The following is a 23,357-nucleotide window of genomic DNA, read 5'->3' on the forward strand; positions in this document are numbered from 1 at the left end:
CGAACGAGCGACGACGACGACGCGAGACTTGCCTTTTTCTCAACTTTTTAAGAGTTAGAAGAAGAGCAATTGTTTATATACCCATAAATACTTCTTCCTCTTTCAATATGAGACAATGTCCCTTTGCTAAGGGGAACTTAAAATTTCACTCAAAAATTTCATTTTCCTCCATTTCCCATTCATCCTATTTTAAGCATATCATATACTTAAAATCCCAACAATTTTTTCTAACTATGTGTAAACATTAGTAAAAAGAGTTCCCTGATACGTGTATATATTAGAAAGAAAAAACAAGCACGGAATGATTAATTATGGTACGCACAAATTATGCCCGGACTTCATAAAAGAATCTATTTTATAGTAATATGTTTGAGAGACAAAAATATATACTACTAGCATATCTTTAAGGGCAAATCAGGAATAAAATTCAAAGACAATGACATCCTAGTAAGTTTTTGAACATCAAACATATATTTTGTCCTTCCCCGTGTCCTAACTCCTTGCTTCAAATATCAATTTCCATTACGACATTTCCTCCCTTATGTTCTCTCTCTCTCATCTTTCTTGATCTCTTTTGTTTGAAGTATGTTTTTCAACAGTTAAAAACTCCTCCTCCTCTCTGTTACACTTGTCCACTATGTTTCATTAACTGCCCAATTTTTGTCTAATTTCATATACTCAACATTTCCATTGCAGAATTTTTTGCAAGATTTTCAACTTCAAGAAATCCCCTTCAAAAATCAAGAAAAACGACCCATAAGACCATAATTACAATGTTGTGTAAAGGGTCATTGCTATTTTCTCTTGTAACTGCTTTCTTCATTTTCTCTTCATTTCTCTTTTCATTTACCCTTGGATGGGTTGAATCTGATTTTCACACATTCCAAACACCACCCATTTCAGGTATTATATTTCTTGTCTTTAATTTCATTGTCTAAAGATCTCCTTTTTATGTTTTTTTTTGTGCTGATATTTGTGGGTATTTTTAGGTGAAGGAAGAAGTGGGAATGATGTGGTGGTTTCAGGGGAAATGACAAAAAGGTATCTTGCTGAAAGTCCAAATGGTGAGCCTCCATTGAACTCATCACTAATATTGGCTGCTAAGAGAACATATAGAAAAGATCCTTTTGATAATTTCAAGAGATATACTGGAGGCTGGAATATCAGTGAGCGGCATTACTGGGCTGTAAGTATTCAATGTTTTTACCTTTCTTGTAATTACTAACTGTAAATCTCTCTTGTGGGTTTCATTGGGGCATTTTGACGAACGGATTTCTGAATTATTTGAAAAAGGTTACAGCATACGGTGTTGTGGGTTGAAAGTTAAAACCTTTATTGCTGCAATTTTGTTGTTTGTTGCATTGGAAATGAGAGATAGTATTAGATAAATCACCACTTTGTCTGGTATTGTCTGGCCTTTGGAATATAAAATTCAAAATATCTGTACTTGTACTTGAAAAAAATTAATTTTTAAAGTAGTAGATTAGTGATGTGTAAATGTTCTGTGGTTATCTACTTTATCATTTTGTTTGAATATTGTGGAAGGGAAGTTTGAGAAGTTTTACACTTCTTTTCTTGGGTTGCATAGAGAAAACGAAATGGAAAAAAGGAAGGAAAAAATAAGAAATTCTTCACTCTTTTAATGGAGTAAAAATAAGATCTCAAAACAGTAAAAATACTTCTCCAACTAAACCAAAACAGTATGCTCCTAGTTTTATTGTAAACTTGTTCGTTGCTGATTCAACCTAATAAAAGTCTTTGTTTGAGTAAAAAAAAAGTTCTGAGCTAAAGAATATCTGGTTCATTGCCTTTGCTCATTTCAAGTGATTTACTTGTTTACAAGAAGTTGCTCTCAGTTCATTGCTAAGTGGTAGTTAACCAACTTTGTTGACTACAGAAAAGGTCACGGCTAAGAAGTTTCTGCTTAATTTGGCAATAATAAGATAGTCCGGATCATTGTCCTTAAAAGGATGAAATTTTTTGTTTCAGTACTCTGACGAGTTGAGTTGTATTACCATTATTGTTTTTAATGATGGACTACAATACTGGTAACTGAGGATCTCATCTGGACTCCAGAATGCAGATACTTAAAAATTTCGAAGATTAAAGTTATTATCCTTTAATTGATCAGAGCGAAGTATGTAATTGCATCTCAGAAAAGCGATCCTCTTCAGTGACTTGAAACTTTTTGTTTTGCTTATCAATACGATTGATGATTTAGCCCATGCATTTCAACCAATTATGCTATAACGGGTCTGACATGACGACTTAAAATTGCCTTTTTGTGTAATACAAAATCAATGGACAGAGAAATCTTTCTTGTTTCAAATGTTTGATCACCTTTAGAAATGGGTGGATTCCAATCTTTTTTATCGGCAAATAAAATCGTGTATCATATACTTTAAAATAGTTGTCCCACAATCTGTACTTGGCTGTACATTGCTCTTTTTCTCTTGACTTTTAGCAATGAAGGATATACTTGGTTATCTTTCCTTAAATTTTAGTTGCATAAAATCTTTGTTCAATTGTTTCTCATGTTATATTTGTTTCTGTGCAGTCTGTGGCTTTCACTGCAGCTCCATTCTTTGTCGTTGCACTGATCTGGTTTGTGATCTTCGGGCTGTGCTTAGTGTCCATCTGTCTCTGCTACTGTTGCTGTAGAAGAGTACCTTATGGCTACTCTCGAATAGCTTATGCTCTCTCCCTCATACTCCTCATACTTTTTACCATTGCTGCAATGTATTCATCCTCTCTCTCTCTCTCTCTCTCTCTAGCATATACAAATGTTTATGGCTGTGTATGCAAAATTGATATCCACTCTCACATCACGAATACTCCCACTTTACTCAACTTCTTCACCCCCACACACACAAACATGTCACATTCCCGTGCTCTCTATTCTGGTGTGCCCAATCTATAACTTAGTGTATTCTGTTCCTTGTGCAGTGTTGGATGTATTCTTTTGTACATTGGCCAGGGAAAGTTTCACAGCAGTACAGTTAATACGTTGGATTACGTGGTCCATCAGGCAAATACCACAGCAGATAGTCTCAGAAACGTCTCAGGTTATCTAGCAGCAGCCAAACTTATTTCTGTGGATCAAGTTTTGCTTCCTGGTACAGTTCAAACAGACATAGACCGCATCCAAACCAAGATTAATTCTTCTGCTAATACCCTTGCCACTAAAACATCAGAGAATAAGGATGACATAGCACGTTTGGTAGAGTCTGTGTAAGTGAACATTATTACAAGCTTGTTCTTTGCAATTTATATCTTTATTATAACTTACACAATTGAATCGAGTTCTCGTACTTCTATCGGTCTACCTTATGGATCGATTTTGTCTGTTCATCTATTCAACACTGTTTAATTGCATCTATTTGGGACATTTATTTTGTGGGTCAGGTCTTTTAAGTAGTTATCAGTATATCCTGTCGTCAACTTCTTTTGTGGCTCATGTTTATCCCACCTTTGCTATGTTCTTGCATATTTAGTTGCACAACCCACCAAACACACATATACCTATGCTGCTTTGCCCTTGGGGTTCTAAAATGCGTGTGGTAATATTTATGCAGGAGATTGGCTCTTATCATTCTATCAGCCATTATGCTTCTATTGACATTTCTTGGATTTGGTTAGTATGACCATTACATTTGAATTCTGAGTGTAAGAATTATTTGACAGTTTTTTCTTCTAATAAATTGTTGTCTCTTTTTTCTTTTCTCCTTCCAGTATTTTCACTCTTCGGTATGCAGGTTCTTGTTTACACGTGAGTGAACATTTCAAATTATTAAGCTGTTCTTTCTTCCTTCCAATTCTTTCTTGTATTTCGTTTCCTTTGGCTCTGTTCTTCTGTCTAAACGAATGTTCTCCTGTTCTTTTTATGCAGCTTGGTTATTTTTGGATGGATTCTTGTCACTGGGACTTTAATTTTGTGTGGCATATTTCTTGTTCTCCACAAGTAAGCTCTGTTCTGTACATGTATGATCACTCGTTTATCTGTTGGGAAATTGTGTCCTGTTTATAAAAAAAAACCTATAAGTCACTTCTTTATCAACAGTCTTGATTTGTAAAGGTAGAACGTGAAACATCTCTGATTGTTTTCTGTTCCGACATTTCAGTGTGACTGCAGATACCTGTGTAGCAATGAATCAATGGATCCAACACCCTCTTGCTCATACGGCTTTAGATGATATATTGCCGTGTGTTGACAATGCCACTGCCCAAGAGACCCTTACGAAAAGCAAAGAAGTCACTTCTCAGCTGGTCAATGTTGTTAACCAGGTCATTACAAATGTGTCTAATAACAATTTCTCTCCCAACTTTGGTCCTTTGTACTACAACCAATCTGGACCTAAGCTGCCAACCCTCTGCAATCCGTTTAACCCCGACTTGACTGACCGATCCTGTAGTCCTGGTGACGTGGACTTGAGCAATGCAACAAAGGTACGTACACCTTAAAACTTCTTCCTGAAAAATAGAAATCACATCACCTCTAATTTTTTCATATAAATGCAGGTATGGAAGAATTATGTATGTCAAGTTTCGCCAAGTGGCATTTGCGCCACAACAGGCCGATTGACTCCAACCATCTACGGCCAGATGGCAGCTGCTGTAAATGTGAGCTTTGGATTGTACCATTATGGTCCTTTCCTAGTTGACCTAGAAGATTGTGATTTCGTCAGACGAACTTTTGGTGACATATATAGCATATACTGTCCCGGACTACAGCGTTACAGCAAATGGGTGTACATTGGTCTTGTGATGGTTGGAGTAGCAGTATTGCTTTCCCTCACATTTTGGGTGATATATGGGAGAGAGAGGCGGCACCGTGTTTATACAAAAGAACACATGCCGAAACCAGCTGGAGGATATGACGGGAACAAACCAATTTACGAGTAGTTAGCTTTGCCTTTTAGTAATGCTAGCTAGAGATGTACTGTTGTGTATTCTGTATATACTGATGGGTGATGGCTGTTCATAGAGCTTATGGTTATTCTGTAAGATTAGGTTTCATTTCTTGGGGTTGAACCATCAATCTGTACTAGTGTTATTAACAGCGATGAAATGCAAACCCAGGGGTTCTTCATGGGTGATATAGTACTAAATACATATATGTTTTTAAATATTGATGCACACTAGGAAGTAACCAATTTCTCATCAACTTATTTAGCCGGTGAAATAATCGATATTTAGCCGGTGAAATAATCGAGGTTTGCGCAAGTTAGCTCGGACACAGCAGCTCTAAAAAAGAAGAGCATAAAAACTTGATCTCTCTGAACCGGGAACCTTCTACCACTTTGATGCAGATTCATTTCTCTCATCGTGAAAGAAGTAATGAAAGGGAAGCCTAAAATTGCTTCAGTATTATGAGTTCATATTAATATAGCCACCGTCATCAGTTGTGCCCTTTCCTTTTTTGTTAGGCAGAGTTTGTTAGTAATCTGTACTCGAAAATATATTCAAAAATAAAAACAATATAAAATCAGAAGTGTAGAAGAACAGAATTAATTCGAGCCCACTAAATTTGCAATGTTTCAGTAAGGAACTTAATCCTCTCCTAGTATTCGACGTTTAAGATTATTTTCTCCCAGGATAGAACGGATTACACTCACTGGTGTATAGCGATATTTCAAATCCCAGTGACTAACGAACTCAAGGATCAGTAGCAAATCATATTTACGGCTTTCTTTCTGTTAAAAAGTGCAGAAGGAAGTGTATTGAGAAAAATCAAGTTAACATTTGGAATTAATTAAGTGCTGACACGTCAAGACACGTGGATCAATAACAGAATGACAGATGGCAAAGAATAGTCGAAGAGGCACGAACCTTAGCAGGCGCGGATGAAGACTCAAGGAAACAAGAAGGAACGGTTATTCAGACCTCTTGATAATTTGAAGAGATATCGGAGGAGTGAACCTAGATAGCAAAAAGTACAGATACGTATTATCCGTGATTAATGAGCATCAATGATGGAAAACGTTATAGAATCTTTACGAAACAGTTACAATTGGCAATTATAACGTTACATTAATGCCATTAAATGCTCATAATGGCTATGTTATGAGAGGAAAGAAACGTATTACTTAGAAATAGCTATAAAAGGAGAGAAATAACATTTGTAAAAACACATAATATTATTGGAATACACTGATTTACTTTGTTTTCTTTTACTTATTCAGCTATCATTTAAGTCAATTTTTCTTATTTGTTTCATATTTGATTATCAGTAACCCGAGTTCTTCTAAAATCGAGCTTTGACCGAAATTCCTATTTTCTGGTTAAACAAATTGGTTCCGTTATTAGGAATCTGATAATCTTTTGCTTTCCAAATCGATTCTTTATCGAAAACAATCGAATGTCAACGACAACAACCAACAAAATTTACCACTCCAAGGAGATCCACAACAGCTGAACCAACAAGGTGACAAAACTCTCCCTCCTTCGCCACAACATTCTCAGCGACAATCACGAGAAGGGTCTCCTGACAGATCTGAATCGAATGAAAATGATAGACTTGCAAATGATCAAGCCATCGATGAAGCTTTGAAGAAATTAATCGCTCAATAGGTCAGCAATGCTCTTTAGGCTTTTACCAGCCAGTTGCCAGTTGTACTGCCAACACCAACTCCAAACAACAACACCCTGGAAAATACTCGCTCAAGACTCGTTAATTCAGGCAGTGGCGGAACTCCCAGCGAATCTCGTGATGGAGAACCAGGTAACCCAGTTAATTCTGATTTACAAAATTTAGTATTAACTTTGCAGAAACAGCTCAAGGAGCAGAGCAACCGCATAGAGTAAATACTTGGAGTGCCACCTGTAATCAAGGGAATAGATATGGACAAATACTCACAACAACCTTGGAAGCCAAGTGCTGCTCCTCTACCAATTTCGAAGAAATTCAAGATGCCTGATATTCTGAAATATGATGGAACAACTGATCCACGAGATCACGTAACTGCATTCACAACTGGTGTAAAGGGCAATGACTTTACCAAACAAGAAATTGAATTAGTATTGGTCAAAAAATTCGGCGAAATACTCACTAAGGGAGCATTAACATGGTACTCTCTTTTACCCGAAAATTCTATAGATTCTTTTGCTAAGCTTGCAGATTCATTTATCAAAGCACACTCGAGAGCTCAAAAAGTTGAAAAAATAATGGAGGACATTTTCAAAATAAAACAAGGAGATACGGAGCTGCTTAGGGAATTCGTAGACAGATTCCAGCATTAGAGGATGATGTTGCTACGTATAACTGATAACTGGGCAGCTATGGCGTTTGCTAGTAATCTAAATGAGAAAAGTTCAGAAGCCACGAGAAGACTTAAGGAAAGTGTACGAGAATTTCCAGCAACAACTTGGAATGATGTTTACAATAGATACAGCACGAAGCTGCGGATAGAAGAGGATACCATCACTCAGTCTTGAAAAGAGAAAAAGGTAAGTACAAGACGAGCTAAAAATGAAAAAAGGTCCGGTAAAAATAGGTACGAGCCTTACATGGGACCAACAAGAAGAGACTCTCGTGCAAAACAAGAAAACCTGATGTACGATCATAGATCACGAGATAAGGAGTCAGGTTCATCATCAAGGTTCGGAAAAGAACAAAACACGCGAGAGGCGCGTGATGATGACAAAAGCTCGAAGGCAAAGATCGGCGGTTAGAGTTTTAATGTTAGCACATCTGAGTTGGTGGCTATTTTAAGGAGCATGGGAGACAAGGTACGGTGGCCAAAGGAAATGAGATCAAACCCGAATAGGCGAAATCCTGATTTTTGGTGCGAGTTTCACAACGATCACGGTCACAAAATGCTGGATTGTAGATTGCTGCAAAGCGAAGTTGAAAATTTATTAAAGCAAGGATATCTAACCGAATTTTTTACTGAAAAGGGTAAGCAAACATATATGAAGAATAGGCAGGAGCCCCCTAAAACTCCTTCACCAAAAAGGACGGTTAATGTCATAAGCGGAGGAGAAGAGATTAATGGTGTAACATACACGGCAGCAAAGAAAGTTTCAAAAATTACAGTCACACATGGGAAGTGAGTTCGTCAGGTTTTGGAAGAAGAAAGTATTACATTTGATGATGCAGATGCAGATGGCGTGCTAACCCCGTATAATGATGCACTGGTAATCTCTTTACTTGTACATGACACTAATGTAAAACAAGTTTTGATTGATCCAGATAGTTTCGTGAATATTATTCTGTTAAGAGTGGTAAACGAGATGCAAGATGATGATAAGATGATACCCAAGGAACACACCTTATCTGGTTTTGACAACTCGAGCGTCGTAACAAAAGGGGAGATAATACTAACCACATTCGCAGAAGGAGTCGTCAAAGATACGAAATTTCAGGTGGTAGAAATGGATATGGCTTACAATATGATTCTTGGTAGACCATGGATTCACGAAATGGACGCTGTTCCATCTACTCTACATCAAGTTATCAAGTTTCCATCACAATGGGGGATACGAAAAATCCGTTGTGACCAACAAGCTTCATGAAGTATTAATTCCGTGGCAGATTCACACGCAAAAAGTGATGAAAAATAGCAATCACAGAATACAATTGAGGACGCATCAACATGAACCTCAACTGAAAATGGGCAAACTGATGTAGATTCGAGGACTGATACTATTCAGGAACTAGAATAAAATGAAAATATCAAGACAAAGATCGAGGAACTGGAAGCTATGGTGCTGTTTGTACATTGGCCAGACAGAAAAGTCTACACTGGAACCAACCTCAGCCCGGAAATGAAATGTAAGTTGATTGAATTTTTAAAAGCTAACACAGATTGTTTTTCTTGGTCCGATTTAGACATGACAGGTATAGCACCATAGGTAATGACCCACAAATTAAATGAAGATTCATCATACCCACCTATCAAACAAAAGAAAAGGAAGCAAGGCTCCTTCAAAATCCAGGTGATTCAAGATGAGGTGCAGAAACTTTTAAAAATCGGGTCTATCCGCGAGGTAAAGTATCCAAATTGGTTCTAATACTGTGGTAGTACCTAAAAAGAATGATAAGTGGCGAGTTTGTGTAGATTATACTAATCTGAATAAAGCTTGCCCTAAAGATTCTTTTCCATTACCGCATATAGATCAACTAATCGATGCTACTGCAGGGCATGAATTGTTAAGTTTTTTAGATGCCTATTCAAGATATAATCAGATTAAAATGGATCCTCTAGATGAAGAAAAAACTTCTTTCATCACGGACAGGGGGACTTACTGTTACAAAGTCATGCCATTCGGTTTAAAGAATGCTGGGGCCACATACCAAAGGCTAGTGACCAAAATGTTCCAAGAACATTTAGGCAAAACCATGGAAGTGTATATAGATGATATGTTGGTAAAATCACAACAAACATGGGACCATATTCAACACTTGATTGATACATTTCAGATTCTTCGCAAATTTAACATGAAGTTAAATTATGAGAAATGTGCATTTGACGTCTCATCAGGTAAGTTCTTGGGATTTCTTGTTTCTAACTGTGGCATTGAAGTAAATCCTGCGCTGATTAAAGCTATCGAAGATATTCCTGACATACTCACGAGCAAAAAAGAAGTTCAAAGGCTGACAAGAAGAATAACAGCCTTAGGCAGGTTTATTTCCAAGTCATCAGAAAAATGCTTCAAATTCTTTTCAACTTTAGAAAAGCAAAGTTGCAATAAAATCACAAGTTTTAGCAGATTTTGTGGCATATTTTAGCCAAGGGATACACTTAGAAGCAGAAAAAGAACTGCAGGTATTTAACAGATCTAATCCAGGTACATGGACCTTATTTACTGATGGTTCGTCAAATGTGAAAGGAGCAGGTCTGGGCATTGTCCTAGTACCACCTACGGGTGAAACCATAAGATAAGAAATAAAGTTCTATCCAATCACTAATAATGAGGCAGAATATGAAGCTGTGATTGCAGGTTTAGAGTTGGCACGAGAGCTCGGAATAGAGCAGGTAGTAATCAAAAGTGACTCCAGCTTGTTGTTAACCAGATGCAGGGGACTTATACTGCCAGAGAGGCGAGGATGCAGCAATACCTGGAAAAGGCACAGGATTTGGTCAGGCAATTTCAAACTTGGAAAGTCATGCAAATACCAAGGGAAGAAAATGCCGAGGCAAATGTCCTAGCTAATCTTGCATCTGCTGCAGAAGTGACAAATAAAGAGAATGCTTCCGTGATTCATTTGTTTCATTCAGTACTCGATCAAGACAAAAACGAGGTAAATTACAATAATCTAACTTGGGATTGGAGGAACGAGATTGTCAATTTTTTGCAGCATGGAATTTTACCAGAGGATAAGAAAAAAGCTCAAGCACTTCGCAAAAAAGCTGCTCGCTACTGTTTAAAGCAAGTCAATCTTTATCGAAAAATGTTCGGTGGTCCTCTAGAAAGATGCCTCAGGCCTTCTCAAACAAAGTACGTGATGAGGGAAATACACGAGGGACATTATGGAAATCATGCTGGAGGGAGATCTTTGGTAAAAGCCATGATTAGAGCCGGCTATTATTGACCGAAAATGGAAGAAGACGCGAAACATTTTGTGGCAAAATGTGACAAGTGCCAAAGATATGGTAACACCATGCATCGACCAACTGAATTATTACATCCGGTCGTTGCACCATGACCTTTTATGAAGTGGGGGATGGATATCGTAGGTCCACTACCACAAGCCAAAGGCAAGGTAAGATTTTTATTAGTGCTCACTAACTATTTTACTAAGTTGGTAGAAGCAGGAGCTTTCAAACATGTACGAGAAAAAGAGGTCAGAGACTTCATATGGCGGAACATCATATGTCGATTTGGGGTACCAAAGGAAATCGTATGTGATAACGGCCCGCAATTTATAGGTGCACAAATCACAGATTTTTTCCAAAGTTGGCGAATTAAAAAGATTACTTCAACTCCTTACCATCCGATGGGTAATGGACAAGCTGAATCAACAATAAAGTCATTATCAATAACTTAAAGAAAAGACTAGAAGAATCTAAACGCAATTGGCCAGAGGTACGACCTGGAGTCTTATGGGCTTACCGAACAACAACAAAAACAAGTACGGGAGAAACACCATTTTCACTTGTGTACGGAGCTGAAGCCTTAATTCCAATTGAGATGGGGGAACCAAGTACGAGATATATTCAAGCTATTAAAGAATCGAACGAAGAAGAGATGCGAGTAAACTTGGATTTGCTTGAAGAAAAAAGGGAAAATGCATTAATAAGGATGGCATCACAAAAACAAGTTATTGAGCGGTATTACAATCGGAAAGCTCGTCTCAGATACCCTACCCCGTTCATCTAGAAATCTTGGTTCAAACTCTTCGCCTTCAAGATTGGGGACTACATACTCAAGAAAGTTTTCCAATCCACGAGGGCAGCCAATGCAGGAAAGTTAAGTCCAACTTGGGAAGGGCCTTATAAGGTTCATGGTATCGCAGGAAAATGAGCATACGAGCTTGAAACATTGGATGGCAAGATTCTACCTTCAAATTGTAATGTTGTTCACCTGAAGAGATACTACTTCTAAGGGAGAAAATACCACCGGGCAGGTATCCTCACTAACGATTTTTTTTGAATTATTAAAAAAAAGGTTTTTTAGATGATAGGCAGAAAGCTAGCCCGTACTAAATGATGAATTACGACCTGAAAGACACGTGAAAAGAACATAATTCCCGGTCTAGGGTTACAACTATTCTGATGGAAATTTAAATGGGTTAAGCAATCTTCATCTAAAATCGTACCTCCGAGTCTCATATGTTTTTCCTTTTTAGGAAAAGGACCACATGGAAGGAATAATCAAGTGCTCGAGATTTCATACTTCAAAGCTCAAATACTTGGGGGACTATATAATATACATATGATGTATGTATAAGGAGGGGAAAAGAAGGCTGAAACAACTAAATGTCAAGTCAAGCCTAAAGTCTATTCAATAAATATCAAGTTCAGAGCAAAGTCACGAGCCTAAAACACAAGCCTGATCCAAAAACCTATGAAGAAGACACTCGTGGATACAGATTTCAGAATCTTACGAATGTTTAGGTTAAAGTCAGTATTTAGCCATGGGTCATAAAGAAACCCTTGGATTTTCTTTTTTGAAAATCAGTTGTAAAGAAAACAGTTACGGAAGAGTAATAGAAGATAGTTAAATACATGTAAGATGTTATCTAAACTTGACAAAGTTCGAATGAAAACTTTATAAAAGTTATTTCAAGAAACATGTGTGTTCTTATTTCTTCTTTCGTATGTTTACACCATTATGAAGTTGAGACGTTTTCTTCATTAAGTGTCGTATATAAAAGGGCCCTCTTTTATAAATTCATGTTTGGTTCAAAGATCCATGAAGTTAATAAATCATTTCTAAAAAAGCAAAAATTCAAAAGGGTAATACAAAAACCCACGAATTAAAAAGCAAGACCTTGGACTTATAAAAAACAAGGCAAATTATTAAAAGAGTATAGCATAAACTCAAAAGAATTAAGTTAAAACGAAAACTTAATAATATTAAGTTAAAACTAAGTATGAACTTAGTTATAAATTGATTGTCTTCTTACAAAAAGCCTCGAAAGGACATGGGGGACTTGTTATCACCAAAAAACATAACCCCCAAATGGGACCAGAGGTTAAACCACCACATATTCCATAAAAAAAAGGAAGTCAAACTTCACCAATAAACTTTCACTATGGAGCAGGAGAAGGGTTCAAAACAGTATCATCAGCAACAGAAGGCTCGATTTGATTTGAAGGAGTTGGGATATCCACCACACTAGAGTCAGCTTCAACGTGCTCGAGAGTATAAACCATGGTAGAAGAGAAATTTTGGCCTTGCTGAGTTTTCTCAATAGTTTCCTTAATCTTTGCTAATTCAGCATTTAAGTTAAAATCTTCTTGGCTAACCTCCATAAGGGTGTCATGGCGTGTGTTCAATATAGCCCAAATTACTTCGACAATAGCTTTGTCCTCAAGAGCCTCGTAATCTCTTTCTCAATAGTCAATTTCACTCTTGAGCTCCTCTTTTTCAGCTAAAACAACATCGTAAAAAGAATGTAAAGGGGTAAGTGAACTCTCCAAAAACTTGACCTTATCAGAAGACACACAAAGATCTTCTTGGGTCTGGGTGAGTGTTTGAACAAGTTCTCCTGCATAGACTTCTTTCTCGTTCAACAAGGCCTTCAAACCTCTGAACTCCTCGGTGGCTTTGGAGAGTTGTTCGGCAAATGATGACTCAAGGAGAGTTTTATCCTTACCTGCCTGGTTGGAAGAAGCTTTTTCAACTGGTAACTCCGATGCCATGACCCTCAACTGCTGCTCTAAGGTACATTTGCTTTCTTCTAAAACTTCCATATCAAGCTGAAAACTTTCATATTGTTCTTTCCAATTGTCTGCCTCAATTTGATAATCATGCATCAACTGCTCTGTATGGGAAACCCTTTTCATGATCTTCGTACCGATGAGATTGATCTAAAAAAAGGATAAGAATCCTGGTAAAAGGAGAATGAAATAAAGCATGAAAAGAAATTAATACCTTCAGTGATGACTGCACGATATCATTCATCCAATTCAGAGAAATATGACTTTCTAGTTTGGACTTTTCAACTGGACCAATCAAGGGTTTCAACCATATGTCAGTCCGACCTGACTTTTTCAAAAGACTACTATCAGCAGGGACTTCGATGGTAATCTGCTTCATCACTCTACTTTCACTTGAAGAACCAACTTCAGTGTGAGGAACAATAGTAGTGAGGACTGTAGAGGAAGTCATAATAGCTTGAAGTGGGGCAGAAACAACAGTAGTAGAAACGGGTAAAGAACATTCCACCGGAACAGACACTGGGAAAGCGACAAGAGGTATTTCATCAGACACCAAATCAAAACTTTCACTATCAAACCCACGGGAAAAAAGCTGCTCATCAGAGTCACGAGCTGCCATATGAGTATCATCATCAAAACTCACTAAGGTGTCTTCAACAGGCTCGGTCACAGGAATAGAACGAGGAGGAGTAGCTTCGTCATCCAAAATGACGCGCCTTCTAGCTCGCGGCCTTCTAACTAAGGAACTTCCCTCGTTCCACTTCCTCCTCAGAATCCTAGGACGCATCAGCTTTCCTTTTCGATGAAGAACTCAAAATTATCTCTTGAGATCTTGCCAAAGAAACCCTGGAAGCTACGATTGACTCGGCACTAACACCACGAATAGGAAACCCTGATAAAAAGACGATCAAATACATTCTAAATGAAAGACGAACAAAAATAGAAAGGGAAAGAGTAAAGTTTTTACCATGGGTTTTAGCCTTCCAACCAAACATGTTCGAAAAGTATTTCCAAGATCTAGTCTCCATCGGAGCAATGGTCAACAATTTCTCTACCCAACCACGAAAATTGGGAATCTCTTCAACAATTCCCATGGTTGCTGAAAAAGAAAAAGTAAAATAGTCACGGGAAGAACAAACATTTTCTAAAAAAAAAGGGAAAAGGGAAAAGAGGAAAGAGAAAGTTGTAAAGAAAACTTACGTGCAAAATTCCACTTTTCAGGGAATGGAGTATTTTATTTGCCTACTAACTCTATAGTAGGAGCAACAACAAATCTAGCTTACCAGCCACGATCCTTGTCATCCTCAGGGCTGACTAAAACCATCTTACTCCTCGCCACCAAAGTAAAGATCCCATGTCGGAATAGCTTAGGGGAGTAAAGATGGATTAGATGAAAAAAGGTAAAAGGCAACTGAGCCAAGTTCGCCAAGTACCTTAAACAAGCAACATCCCTCCACACAATGGGGCCAATTTGTCCTAAACAAACATTGAAAAAATGACAGAACTCGATGATAACAGGATCAATGGGGGGTCTAAAATTCAGTGTAAAAGGATATGTATACACGAAAGAAAATCCAGTCATGTAGGATGTGATTAGTTGATTTGCATTAGGAATTCTGATTGGGAAGTAAAATTTCCAATGGAAATCTCTACGGACAACAGAGATTAAACCTTCTGTCATGACCCTGGTTCGCCCTCTGTGAACCATCGTGATGGCACCTAGTCCTCTACGACTAGGTAAGACTAAATTGCATAAGATAACCAAAGTGCGGAATAAAACAAATTAAAACAGAATGAAGAGTGATAAAACAGTGTTTAAAAGTGCCGCTCGGCATATGCAATATTTAACTCTCATATCTCCAAGACCCGGAAACCCATAAATCACAAGCTAAGGATCACTATACAGTACTCTAACTCCAGAATATCTAACAAGGAAAAGAAATACAGAAGGGCAAATGTTTAAAAGCTAGAATAGAAAGGGACTCCTCGGTCTGCGGACGCGGCAGATATACCTCAAAGTCGCTGGAGCAGTTGCCTCTCCTCAAGAGTGATAGGACTGAGTCATACTACCTGGATCTGCACATGAAAAACATGTGCAGAAGAGGCATGAGTACACCACAACGGTACTTAGTAAGTGCCAAGCCTAACCTCGGTCGGGTAGTGACGATGAAGGTCAGGGCCCTACTGAGATAAAATAAAGTGTATAAAACATGACAGTATAAGATAATAAGTACAGTTGAGAACTAACGATAAGAATTTAACACAGGAAAAACAAGGAATTCAATAACGGAAACAGAGGCAAAAACATTCAAATGGAAATAACCGGGGATCTCTCAGTATCCCGAGGATCTCTTAGTAACCTCAATATATGCCAGGGATCTCTTGGTATCCCGAGGATCTCTCGGTATCCTCAATATATGCTAGGGATCTCTGGGTATCCCGAGGATCTCTCAGTATCCTCAATATGTGCTAGGGATCTCTTGGTATCCCGAGGATCTCTCGGTAACCTCAATATGTGTTAGGTATCTCTTGGTATCTTCAATATACGTGCCAGGGATCTCTCGGTATTCCGCACCTCAGTTCAAATCATAAATACGTACATGGGATCTCTTGGGATGCCGTCCCGTAGTCCCAAAGTAAAACACACAGCAGCAGTACAAGAATACTCAATTAAGCTCAATTTCTTACCAAGTAAATAGGTAATTCTAACCTAACATGCTTCACATAATTCAATTAAGGTAGTTAAGTAACTAAACAGTTAAGTCAATTAGACATGCTTTTTTTCCTAAGCTAACAACAAGTTTAAATTACAAGTAAAATGAAACAGGAAAAAGAACACAATTAAAATTACTTAAAGAAAACCGGATTTTCAACAATTAGTTCAAATACGCACTCGTCACCTCATGTACAAGGCATTTCAAATATGAAATATACCGAATCCTAAGGAGAAGGTCCCCCACACAAGGGTAGACAAGCCACTTACCTCGAACAGACTCAAAATCAACCCGAGACCACGTTCTTGCCATGAGTACTCGACTCTAAATGGCCCAAATCTATTCAATTCAATTTTATAATGTAAATAACACTTCAAGTAACTAACACTACAATTAAATTCTAAGCTAATACGCGAAATTAGGTAAAATGACCAAAATGCCCCTCGAGCCCACGTCTCGGAATCGGGTAAAATTTATATTTTCAGAATTCTCACGCTCTCACGAGTCTAAGCATATCAAAATTGTCCAAATCGAGTGTCAAATCCCCAATCAAAACTCAATTTCTTGGTCTAAGAACTTTTCCCCCAATTTCCACCATAATTTCAAAATTAAAGGATGGATTTAAGTGTAGATTCATGGAAATTAGTCTAAACCGAGTAGGAATTACTTATCCAAATTGCCCAGGTGAAAATATCTTTAAAAATCGCAATCTCCTGAGCTCCCAAGTCCAAAATATAAATTATGGCTTAAACCCTCGATTTTGGGTTTTAAAAATCTGCCCAGGCAATTCCTTAATCGCAATCGCGGAAGACCAGTCATGATCGCGGAAGGCCAGTCGCGATCGCGAAGAACAAAAACCACACGCCTCAGATTTACTCTACGCGACCACGGAACCCCGTCCGCGAACGCGATGCTTAGCTCCCTCAGACTTACGCGCACTCGGTTGGCTTTACGCGACCGCGTAGAGAAATATTTAAGAATCCATTGTCGCCTTATTTCTTCTACGCGAACGCAGCCTAGTCCACGCTTTCGCGATTCATCACTGCCCCAAAGCTACGCGTTCGCATTCCTCTTCATGCGAATGCGAAGAGCAAAATTCCCTCTGCCTCGCCTAAGCCTTCGCGATCGCGATCCTCCCCACGCGATCGCAATGAAGAAAAGTCTGCAACATATACCAACAAAAATCTGATGCTTTTCCAAGTCCAAAAATGGTTCGTTGAGCATCCGAAACTCACCTGAGGCCCCCGGGACCTCAACCAAACCTACCAAGATATCCCATAACTTCATTCAAACTTGCTCCAACCTTCGGAATGCTCAAAACAACATCAAACACCTATTTTTCATCGGATTCAAGCCTAAGAATTCCAAAAACTCTAAAATATGCTTTCGATAAAAAAGTCTATCAAACCTCGTTCGAATGACCTGAAATTTTGCACACACGTCACATTAAACACTACAGAGCTACTCCAACTTCCGGAATTCCATTCCAACCCTCGGATCAAAATCTCACTATTGAACCGGAAATTTAAAAAATTCAACTTTTGACATTTCAAGCCTAAATTAGCTACGAACCTCCAAAATACAATCCGAACACGCACCTAAGCCCAAAATCACCCAACGAAGCTAACAGAATCATCGAATTTCCATTACGAGGCCGTCTTCATACTGTTTTGACTACGGTCAACTTTCGAACACTTAAGCTCTTATTTAGGGACTAAGTGTCCCAAAACACTCCGAAACTCAAAATCGAACATCCCGGCAAATCAAAATAGCAGAAATAAACTTGAGAAAAGTAGTTAATAGGGGATCGAGCATAAATTCTTAAGACGACCGGCCGGGTTATCACACCTTTAGTAATCTGAGAAGGGTAAATATCAACACGATCATGAGAGGACATAGAGGAAACCTGGTTCCTAATTGATTCTCTATAGGTAGAAGGAAAGTTCAGAAGGGATAATCTCGTCTACTGTAGGTTCACGAATTGGCTCATTGGAATCCCTACTTATGGCAGAAGATCTATGTGGAAGAGAACCCCTAGTTTTAGAAGAAGAAGGAGGGGTAGAACTAAGTGGAGGCAAAGAAGCACCTCGAATAGATGATGATCCTAAACTGCATAGTCTTCCCCCTCTTCTGCTTCTAACATGAGCAAGGGGAAGTTCATCAACAATGGGAACTCTTCGGGGATTAGGGTTCGAAGAAGACATAGCTGTACGAGGAAGAAGCCAAGAATGAATATTCAAAGATGGAAAACTTTTATGGAAAAAGAAAGACAAAGGTTATATTTATACTCAAAAGCAACCGTCAAACAAAAAAGGTAATGATGAGAACGTCATAATGAAAACTGTCACTTTGTGATTGATGCAAGTCGGAAAAAGCTTCAAAAGGCATAGAAGGGTTGCAGAAGCAATCAAAATCCACCACGTGTTACGAGCATTAAATGGAAGTGACATGCGAAGCGTCAATTTTGGAGAAGTTATAATGATACAAAGAATGGCGGCAAAAATTCCTGCTTTTATGAGATCCACTTCCCAAATATTCAATTGATGAATAAATGGCAAGTGGGGGGACTATCTGTATTGGGAAAAATCAAGTTACCATTTAGAATTAATTAAGTGCTGACACGTCAAGACACGTGGAACAATAACTGTTAGTTTGTATGAGTCCACCAAACAGTAGAGTACCTGGTCCTCTATGAGGTTATGTTGAGAACATTAGTAAAACTATAAGTAAGTGAGACACAGGATTTTTACGTGAAAAAATCCCAACTCAAGGGGACAAAAACCATGACCTACACCTGTAGACTTTCACCTTCACTAACTTGTAAACAACTATTACAAGCCACTTTGAAATAACTCTATTACAAAGGATTCAACTCAACTAACTTATGACACTCTCACCACAAGCCACTTTATGACTTTCTAGTTACAAAGACTTTGACTAACTTGTGATACTCTCATCATAAGCCACTTTGTCACTCTCTAGTGACAAAGACTTTAACTTATGACTAAACCTAGTCACAACATAAACTCAGAGAATTTACGGATTTTACAAGAGGATTCCTAATCAATGCTTCTGACTAAGCAGTTCAGGAGATACAATAAGAACAACCACAAAGTTACAACTCAACTAAGGACAACACCATACTAACTTTAGGAACTGGTCTGTAGTAGCGTTTAACTTTGTTCTTCAAGCTTGTGAGGATTGATTTCTCTGTTTTTGCAAAAGGCTTGAATGTGAAACAGAAATGTTCAAGTGATGTTTTGATATAAACTCATTGTTGATACACCTTGATGACATCACTTGAAATGATGTAAGCACTTTAGTTGGTTAACAAATAAGTGGGCACGGGAAACAGTACAGTGCAGGCGGTCACGTCGCTTCCAGCTATGTCCAATTGACTTTGTACTGCTATGAGGGAACCACAAGGGTATCAGGTCCTTGTTTGGTTTCCTATCTCCTGAATCTATAGCAGTTCACATTTAGACAGAATCCGTTAATCTTGCAGTGTAGTCCAAATGTGTCAGGTTCCCTATCTGGTTCTTAACAGTAAGTTTGTTAGATCATCAAAACATAAGGCAAAGACATTTAAAACCTATCAATTTCCCCGCTTTTGATGACGACAAACCTAACATTGATAAAGTGGATTTAGAGCAGTGAGAACCAGATTAAGTAACATGAGAACACAAGTTCCACAAGTAGTTCCCCCTGACTTTATGCCTTCCTTATTTCTCATTATCTACTACACACTTATTTGTTATTATTTCCCCCTTTTTGGCATCATTAAAAAGAGAAAAACAGAAAAACAACATAAAGAAGTCTAGCCGAGCTAACTCATGCCACATATGTGCACACAACATAATAGAGAAGAGAAACATAGATTTAAAGCAATGAGATAATAAAAGAGGATAGATTTGATAATACTAAATTTTTTTATATGCCTTTGCTTAAAAAGCGAAGGCAACATTGGACTGTTAAGACGGGAGCAACACTGTTTCATCCCAACCACATCAAAAAAGAAAAAATCTGCCAAACAAAAAAAACTTAAAAGAACATTTCCAGAAACTGGTCACTTAAGGGGTACTTAGAGGGCGCTAGGAGTAGAGGGCTTGGAAGCTGCAGCAAGTGTACGGAGAATAAGGTCTATTCGGGCATTGACTGACTTTTTCTCATTGAGCAGTTCCGCTTTCAGGTTCTCTACTTGCGCCATAAGATCAACAATCTCTTTTGTCAAATGAACTACTTAATCATTTGACGCCGGAACCCCTTGGGCTTGCTGACCTTCCAGGATAGCATTCCTGACCTTCAACCGACGAATTTCCTCAGCTGCACTGTTCTGAGCATTAATAAGCTGTGAGACGGTTGATGTACTTCCTACTCCCCTATTCTTTTCTATGCACTCGCATTCTTCCAACGTTGTCTGTGAGAAAGTTTGCTCTTTAGTCCCCACCTTGCTTGTCCCAGTGGGACCTCAAATAATTTAAACACTCGCATAAGCAAGAACCCTTAGGGAAGGCCATGAATACCATCTTTGAAGGTGGCGACCTTTTGCATGTGTTCAATCATAATAGCAGGCAGGCTCACAAGAGTAAAGCTATCCAGTTGCTCCATCAAGAACAGGTTAGACTTAGAAGTCACTGACCTCTTCTCAGCTCGAGGCAATAGAACTTTGTTTACCAATTCGAACAGCAGCTTATAGACAAGGAGTAGCGCTTTCTTATGGATCTGGTCCCCCTTCTGGTTTGCATTGTCTTTTACCACGGCATTTCTGAAGTTAAACTGACACACATCCTTTACACTGGACACATTAACTGTAGGAACTTTGAGAATCTCACCAAGCAACTTTACATCGAACACGATATCCACTCCATTCACCAAAGAACATATATGGTCTGTCTCAACGGGAAAAAGGCTAGCAAAAAAGCTTTGTACCTCATCCTCATATGCCTTAGGTGCATCTATTTGGAATAAATGTGCCCATCGTTGAAACTCGACCATTTCAAGAATTTGTCGCATACTAGCCATCTCAGAGATTGCTGGGTCAAAAGTACGACCCAACAGAACTTTTTGGTACCTCGGGCGTTCTGAGCCAAGGCTGACTTCACTTCTTATTCTCTTCACAGAACCAGGTTCTTGAACAATTTCAGACTTTCGTTTGCCATATTTCCCACCACGGAATTTCTCTTTTCCCTTGGATTTGACTAACACATCCTCATCAGACATCGAGAACTCACTCACAACATCCTTAGGTTGAAGCCTTCTCTACTGAAGTAGGCTGCTTCTTTTTCTGAGACCGTCTAACCAGTGAACCAGGTTCATCTGGTGTTTCCTCTTCCACCTTTACCACAAGGATCACCTTATCACTTACGGGTACACCATCTTTCACCAGCTTCCTCCTTTGCTTCTTACTACCCTTTTTGCTCTTTTGAAGGGTAGAGTCGTAGGCCACCTTAGCTTGCAACCTGGTAGTGGGTCACTTGGTGGAAAACTCAGGGGTGGATACCACCCTTTGCTTTACTTTGAATGCATCAAGAACTAGGTTGTCTAAGTCCTCCTTATCACTGGACCTCATCTTAGGTGCCTGTATTTCTAAGGGCACAACATCAAATGTAGGATCAGAACTGTCCTGGGAATGAGAACCCTAACTTGGGTCCTCCGGAGAGGGGTTAGGTTCCTCATGTAAGGGCCTAATAGTATCTGCTAGTGCAACGCCTTTAACAGTTACAATGACCTCTTCGTCCCCCATACCTTGTACCTCATTTTTTGGGAGATGATCTCATGTATTACACCATCATCAGACACCACAAAGACGGTTACAACATTTTCTTCCTCAATCGACACTGCTGCCACCACAGAATCGGTAGAAACAATGGCTGAACCCTCTGTGACCTCAGGGTTTTGACCTTGTTTACCACTTGGTCTTTGATTAGTGGGAACCTCAGAAGGTGGAGAGGACAGATCAACAATTTTAGGGGTTTCTGAAATAGAGAGAGAAGGAGAATCTGGGTGAGGTGTGATTTTAGCGGGAAGGGTAAGAGTGGTTAAAGAGGGCTCACTAGGGGTGAAGGACTCCATAAGTCTTTCAGTAACAGGTATGGCTGAGGCAACGAGGACGGAGTTTGTATCAACCATTGGAAAAATGGAGCGAAGGTGCTTTGGGAAGTTCGAATAGAAGACTTATGGTTTGTGGAGAACAAAAAGAGGGATTTTATTAAGAATGGATAATTATGAAGAGAGAGAGATAGGCACCGATTCTGAAATGGTGGTTGGGCATGGAGAAGTGCAATGTTTCAGAAGGAGATGAAATGATTTGAAGTGAAAAGACATGATAGTAGGATCTAAAAAGTTGGATGACATGGTAGTTGTGTTTTGTACCTTTTTAAGACGTGTATTAAAGAATGCACAGAACTACTAACCTTTGGTACAAGAACCAGGTTCTTGACCTGTTATTTGAAAATATTAATCCTCGTTTATCATCCATGCACTGCATCTAGATTCTGTACTCATCATGCGTGTTTACCTGCAACGATATTGAAGTGAGTTAGACGGGGCCAGAAAACACTTTTAGCCAATTTTTCTTGAAGATGATTTCCATAGCCAAATAATGAGGAATCAGGTTCTCAATTGGGCTTTAAAAGCCCCAACTTCACTCTGTTTCTTTCAAAGTGTTCCCTAATTAATGCCTTGGTAAAGATGTCTGCAATTTGATCTTCTGTGCTACAGAACTTCATACATATCAACCTTTTCTCCACATTGTCCCTCAAAAAGTGATGCCTCACATCAATATGCTTGGTCCTTTTGTGTTGAACTGGATTCTTGGCTATGTTGAGTGCACTTGTGTTATCACATAGAAGGGGCACACTCTCAGTGAGTACCCCAAAGTCTTTCAGTTGCTGCTTGATCCACAAAAGTTCTGCATAATAGGATGCTGCAACTACATATTCTGCTTAAGCTGTTGAAAGAGCCACTGAGTTTTGCTTCCTTGTGCCCTAAGAGATGAGACATGAACCTAAGAAGTGAGCCATTCCAGAAGCGCTTTTCCTGTCCACAAGATAACCTGCATAGTTTGTATCAGCATATCCAATGAGATTAAAACTGTCACCTGAGGGATAATAAATGACCAGGTACTGTGTTCCTTTAAAATATCTCGGAATTCTTTTGGCTGCCTTTAAATGATTTTCCTTGGGATTTGATTGAAATCTTACACATATCCCCACACTGAAGACAATATCAGGTCTACTTGCAGTAAGATAGAGAAGAGACCCAATAATGCCTCTATACATGGTTTGATTCACAGGATACCCAACTTCATCCATGT

At 38.8% G+C, this 23,357-nt stretch overlaps 1 protein-coding gene across 1 annotated transcript; it reads left to right on the plus strand.

Annotated features, from left to right (window-relative positions):
- Window positions 1-487: 487 nt before the first annotated feature.
- On the plus strand, window positions 488-5,089 carry LOC107766443 (uncharacterized). The gene is made up of 9 exons (XM_016585223.2): window positions 488-903; window positions 990-1,186; window positions 2,558-2,739; window positions 2,947-3,231; window positions 3,576-3,634; window positions 3,733-3,769; window positions 3,890-3,961; window positions 4,122-4,446; window positions 4,519-5,089. The coding sequence occupies exons 1-9, from the start codon at window positions 774-776 to the stop codon at window positions 4,900-4,902; spliced, it is 1,671 nt and encodes a 556-aa protein (XP_016440709.2). The 5' UTR covers window positions 488-773; the 3' UTR covers window positions 4,903-5,089.
- Window positions 5,090-23,357: the final 18,268 nt, after the last annotated feature.

This window comes from Nicotiana tabacum, chromosome 1, assembly GCF_000715075.1.
Source record: "Nicotiana tabacum cultivar K326 chromosome 1, ASM71507v2, whole genome shotgun sequence".
In the NCBI taxonomy this organism is placed as follows: Eukaryota; Viridiplantae; Streptophyta; class Magnoliopsida; order Solanales; family Solanaceae; genus Nicotiana; species Nicotiana tabacum.